Source organism: Equus asinus, chromosome 12 (assembly GCF_041296235.1).
Source record: "Equus asinus isolate D_3611 breed Donkey chromosome 12, EquAss-T2T_v2, whole genome shotgun sequence".
In the NCBI taxonomy this organism is placed as follows: Eukaryota; Metazoa; Chordata; class Mammalia; order Perissodactyla; family Equidae; genus Equus; species Equus asinus.
Window position 1 is genome coordinate 23846293 of NC_091801.1, and position 6136 is coordinate 23852428.

The window sequence follows — 6136 nt, forward strand, 5'->3', positions numbered from 1 at the left end:
CTCTGGTTCAACATAAAGCCTCAGGGGCAATGGAAATATTAGGGGAAGCAAGTAGCAAATAAACCAGTTACGAGAGAAAGAAAAAAGGAAGGGCTAGTCAAAAATGTTGAAAGACTACAAATAACATGATAAAGCAAAAATTTAAATTTAACAGAAGTATATTGTCTAAATTTTACATGATGTTAAAAGGTATGTTTCAGACATTTTTTAGCTCTTTTAATAAAACAACTAAATACATCTAAAAACAGGCAAACTAAACAATACAATTTAGGGATGCATAAGTGACAGAACTGTGAAAAAAAGCAAAGGAAGGATTAATATAGAATTCAGGCTAGTGGAAGCCTGGGTAAGAGGGAGACATATGTGATGACGATCTGTATTCATTTAGCAAGGGTGTCTGATTGATTTCTGTTCCATAATACTATTAACCTATGCATACATATCATATACAGTCATGTGTCACTTAACGACAGGGACAGGTTCTGGGAAATGCGTTGTAAGGTAATTCTGTCGTCGTGCAAACATCACAGAGCGTACTTACACAAACTTACTAACACCTAGCCTATGTGGTACTAATCTTATGGGACCACCACCGTACACATGGTCTGTCATCAACGAAAACGTTACGTGGCGCACAACTGTATATATATGTTTTTTATATGCACGATATATTTCATAATTTAAAAAACTTCAGGGGCCGGCCCAGTGGCGTAGTGGTTAGGTTCAGGCACTCAGCTTTGGCAGCCTGGGGATCGCAGGTTTGGATCCCAGGTGTGGACCTACACACCGCTCATAAAGCCATGCTGTGGTGACATCCCACACACAAAACAGAGGAAGATTGGCACAGGTGTTAGCTCAGGGACAATCTTGCTCAAGCAAAAAGAGGAAGATTGGCAACAGACGTTAGCTCAGGGCCACTCTCTCTCACCAAAACCAACCATACAAAAACTTCAGTGGAATTTGTCTACCCCCAAATTTCCCAGTTTGTTTTCCCACTGTTTGTTTTCTGAAGCTAGTCTAACAAACTTGCTTATAGAATTAAATAAAATGATTAGTATTTCTGGCCTCAGGTTTTACAACAAGGAGCTCCACCTCAGATCTAGTGAATCAAAATATCTGGAAGCTGGCCCATGGAATTTTTTTTTTTTAAACAAATACCCTAAGTGATTCACAAGAACCTAAAGAAACTTGTTTGAGTCCCACAGGAAGAGGTCTTCCTTCTGTCACAGCTCTAAAGCTCTAGAGAATCTAATGCCATTCCTTGCCCAGGTTTCTAGGATGTTGCTCCTGCCCTCTCTCTTGTATTTTCAACCTTCCAGCCTCAAGTCTCCCCATCTTAATAAACACCCACCCATACACCAGCCAACCTGATCTTGCAACCAACTCTAAAGGTCTCACTCACTCTTTCCTCCTCTTTTACACTCAAAGTCTTCAATAAAATGGCCCACACTATGGCTCTATTTTTAACTTCCCAATCTCTCTCTCTCTTTTTAAAACCTCTAGTAGTATATGTGAGATTGATGGATTGAGTTGCAAACATGTACTTCCAACTACCTACCAGACATTCCCCCTTGCCCACCTGGCAAATTCCTGTTCATTCTGATTTCAGCACAAATATCACCTTCCAGGTAAAGCCTTGCAGTACCTCCCCCAAGGGCCCACACACTCATCCATTAAAAATTCCTGGGGGCTGGCCCCATGGTGTAGTGATTAAATTTGGCATGCTCCACTCCACAGCCTGGGGTTGCGGGTTCAGCTCCTGGGTGCAGACCTACACTGCTCCTTAAGCCATGCTGTGGTGGTGATCCACATACAAACTAGAGGAAGACTGACAAAGATGTTAGCTCAGCGCTAATCTTTCTCAAGCAAAAAAATGAGGAAGACTGGCAACACATGTTAACTCAGAGTGAATCTTCCTCACCAAAAAAAAAAAATTTTCTGACACTGAGTGGCCTACCTTTATATTTAGGACAAAGTCAAAAGCTTTCCAAATAAACAAACAAAAAGATCATTTAAAATGCATGTGGTGAAGGTGGTCAAAGGTACAAACTTCCAGTTACAAGAAAAATAAGTCCTGGGGATATAATGTACAGCACAACAAGTATAGTTAACTATACCATATTATATAGCTGACAGTTGCTAAGAGAGTAAATCTAAAAAGTTCTCATCACAAGAAAAATAATGTGTAACTATTTGTGGTGATGGATGTTAACTAAACTTATTGTGGTAATCATTTCACAGTATATACATATATCAAACCCTGATATTGCACACCTAAAACTAACACAATGTTATATGTCAATTATATCTCAATAAAAAAAATACATTCAGGGGCTGGCCCCATGGCGGAGTGGTTAAGTTCAGCGTGCTCCTCTTTGGGAGCACAGGTTCGCAAGTTCAGATCCCAGGTGCAGACCAACATCACTGGGCAGACATGCTGTGGCAGCAACCCACATACAAATCAGAGGAAGATGGGCACAGGTTAGCTCATGGCGAATCTTCCTCAACCAAAAAAGAAAGCAGAGTATTGGCAACAGATGTTAGTTCAGAGCAAATCTTCCTCAGTAAAAAACAAAACACAAAATGTAAAAAAATACATTTGGGTGATACAGTAGTATGTAACTAACGTAACCAGGGTGATCTTGTTTATTTTCTTATACAGTGCTTATCCTCAAAACATTTTAAGCAAAAAAAAAAATGTGTGTGGAAGTGGGGAGAAGAGGGGGATCAGAGAATGAAGGAAGAGGGGATGGGTATAACGCAATAAGGAGTGGCAGTGTTTGTTACCATCTTAAAAGAATGGATAGATAAGAGTTGGTCAGGTGAAAAAGTTTTGACCTAATCTTTCTTTTCATTTTTCTGAGGGGGTGGGGGGCATGACAAGAAGGGGTATTTCAGATAGAATACAACAGGGTTTGTGCTTTTATGTACCTAGTTGAGTGACGGGGGGGGGGGGGGGGGGCGCGCGGGGGCAGTGTTAAGATTAAAATGGTAAGCAGATGCTAGAATTTTAGGAACAACAATTATAGGTTTATTACAATTTTTTGTCTCCCTCTACACTTGATAATTATCTGCTCGTGATATTAGGCCAGGTTTGTTAAAAACCAATTTCCACTTTATATCAAGATTTAAATGACACATTTTCCTAAATTATTTTTCAGGAACAAGACACTACCAATGAAAAATTTAAAAGCTATATTTTAACTGTATTTGGTCATACAGTAAGAAAATAAATATTTCAATAGTATCATCATGATCATGTAAAAAGTTTTAAAAAATCTCTTCTATGAAAGAGGAAACTCCAAAAAGGAAAATGTGCATGATATTTTCACATTTGTCCTCATTATATCTCTCTACTGAGAAAATGAAAGGCTACAAATGATTTTTTTATAGGCTGGGAAAGCGAGAACCAGAAAAAGTAGGGATTTCCTTCATTCTAAGATGCATATTTTTCACACTAGGACTTTTTCAAAGATCAGAATATAAAATACATTAATGATTTAATATCATCTTTTGTGGGGAGGGCCACATTAAGTGTATCTTACAAGCAGGGGTATACTTTGAATCAAGGAAACGTGGTACAGAATTTTGGCCAAAGTCAACAGTAAGCAAGTGGCAGAACTGGGCTAAAAAAAAATCGTGCTGTCAAGTTATTAATGTATATTAATAGGAACATAGTGGCCTGTTTGGCTTTTCTTTCATTAATTTAATTAACTGTATAGGGCCTACCTTCTACTAGACTCTTCCTAAAATACAAAGACATACAAAACACTTTTTCTGCCCTCAAGACGTATAGAATCAGACAGAGAGGCCTACACAAGTATCTATAAAACAGCCGGGACCAATACCAGAAGAATGATACAAAGTGAGACACATCCAGATGAGGAGGAGGAGTCTGTTCCAGCCAGGACACCAGGAAAAGCCTGACACATCAAAAGAGCTTAATGTATGCTGACTCTGAAAGCATTTCCGCCGACTGGGTCAGACTCCGAAGGACTGACAGCATTTCCACAGAGAAGGCACTCCAAGCAGAGCGAGCAGCAGGGACCAGGAAAAAGCACAGACAGCAGCCACTGGGCCTCACTGGGAGAAGCAAGGTAGGGAACAGTTAATACTGGGAAAGAAGGCTAGAAAAGTAAAGAGGAGCTGAACTAATGGAGTTCCCTGAAGGTTAAACTAAAGACCATGAGCAGAGGAACAGCGTCCTAACAGCCATGTTTCGGGAAGAGCCAAATTCCAAAAGAACAGAGCACCAACTTGTTAATACCCACCACTCCCAGCACAATACTTTCCCTATAGTAGATGCTCAATACGGAAGCCGAAAGCAGGCAACCTGCAAAGGACAACTTGAATCTTCACTACAGCGAAATGCTCATAATCACTCCTCTCTACTTCCCAAACCCATTCATACTACAGTTAACGTGAATTCCCTTTCCAATCTCGATTTTACAGCTTAAAACTAAATTTGCCAGTAGCTTTTAGAACCCTACTTCCTTTCTTTCAAAATATGCCACAGCATTTAAAAAAGTATATAAATTTGCTACTGAACACTTGCAAAGCACTGCTTTACCCAGAATTTTACATAGAAAACCATCCAGTTTCCACCTAGACATACACGAAAAAAAACACCTTGCTGAAAAACCGAATTTATAGCAGGAAGTTTTTCTTTTAGGCAGCAATCAACATGCTTCTCATGTTACTTATTGAATCTGCTGCAATACTAGTGCGACCACAAGCTGCTGCTTACATTTCCAAAGTTGTGCAAAGGGTCCGAAGTTGTGCAAGAGCCCTCACTGAAATCAGACTCCGGCATATTAATAGTTGCAACACCTGAACAAGCCTTAGTTTTATTATTAGATTCAAAGTCATGCCCAAATCACAAGTATTAAAAAATATTTTACAATGAGTTTGTTTTACTCATCTATGAAAAATACTCGGGTGTTATTTTAAATAAGAATAACTGAAGTTCTTTCTACTTCAAATGAACATCAGGTCACCTGAAAATGGGCAGTTGTGACCCCGGATTTGACACATTGAAACATCGTGTGCCCAACACACGCACAAGCACACACCCAGAGCACTGAACGGCCTTGCATTACTATCAAAGAGCCGCAGTTTACACGTGGCAAAGCCGACAGAACTCTTTCATGCTTTAATGACCTCGAAAAGGATTCCCCAGCCGTCAACTAATGGCATGTGACTTCTTCCGACTTGGCAGTCGAGGGTGTTAAAAATAATAGTGTTTTTTTTAAGGTTTCCTTCTGTCCTTCTGAGCTGGCTGTCCCATACCAGGCAGCGCTTTGCCCAGGCCTTGGCAGATGCGCGCAGATCGGAGAAGGTGGGACTGCTGAGGACACCTAGGACCCTCCTCCCCCCCACCTCCTGCGCTCCTCTGCCTCCTTTTCTCTCTCTCGGGGGCGGCCGAGAGGGGAGAGGCGCATGAGAGGGGCCCTGGCGAGGGAGCGCAATCATCTGCGTCGGGCCCCGCTGGCCCTGGGCTGGGCCGCCCCTCGGGTCACACGCGTCCCAGATCGGGCGTCGCAAACGGCTGCGCGGCCCCCAGCTGCAGGGCCGGCCCGGGCGGGGGCGGCGGACGGCCTGGCCAGGCCGCGGCCGCTCGCAGTGCCCACGTCACCAGCTCCAGCACTGCGGAAATGGAGCGGCGCGGCCGGGAGGGAGGCGCCGGGCTGCGGCGGCGCCCGCGGCGCGGCCGGACGCCGTTTGCCCCTCAGCCCGGGCGCGGAGGCCGCCGACAGTCGCCGGGCCGCGCGCGGGGCCCTCACCTGTGTCGCCGATGATGATGTACTTGAAGAGATAGGCGTACGCCATGGCCGCGGCCGCTCGGTGCCAGGGCACACGGCTCCTCCTCCTGCTACTGCTCCTCCTCCTCCGCGCCCCTCACCCCGGCGCCGCTCGACCTCGAAACGCCAGGCCCCGCCCGCCGCCGCCGTCGCCGTCAGCCGCTGGGAATGAGGGACAGAGAGGAAGCCGGACAAACTGACACCAGCAGAGCCGACGGAGACAGCGCCCGGCCCAGTTCAGTCGAACAATAACAGCCGCCGCGGCGCCGCCGCCCCGCCTCCGCACCGACCCGGAAGTGCTGCGGCCGCCGGCACCGCCGGCGGAAAGGGGAGGG

The 6136-nt window shown here is 44.5% G+C and overlaps 1 protein-coding gene across 1 annotated transcript in view; it reads right to left on the reverse strand.

Moving 5' to 3' along the window:
* RAB2A (RAB2A, member RAS oncogene family) overlaps window positions 1–5920 on the reverse strand; it is a 95896-nt gene extending 89976 nt beyond the window's left edge. The window contains exon 1 of the mRNA XM_044780192.2: window positions 5784–5920. Within this exon, the coding sequence (XP_044636127.1) occupies window positions 5784–5829 (46 nt within the window). The 5' untranslated portion in view covers window positions 5830–5920. The remainder of the gene's footprint in view (window positions 1–5783) is intronic.
* Between the last annotated feature and the right edge of the window lie 216 nt (window positions 5921–6136).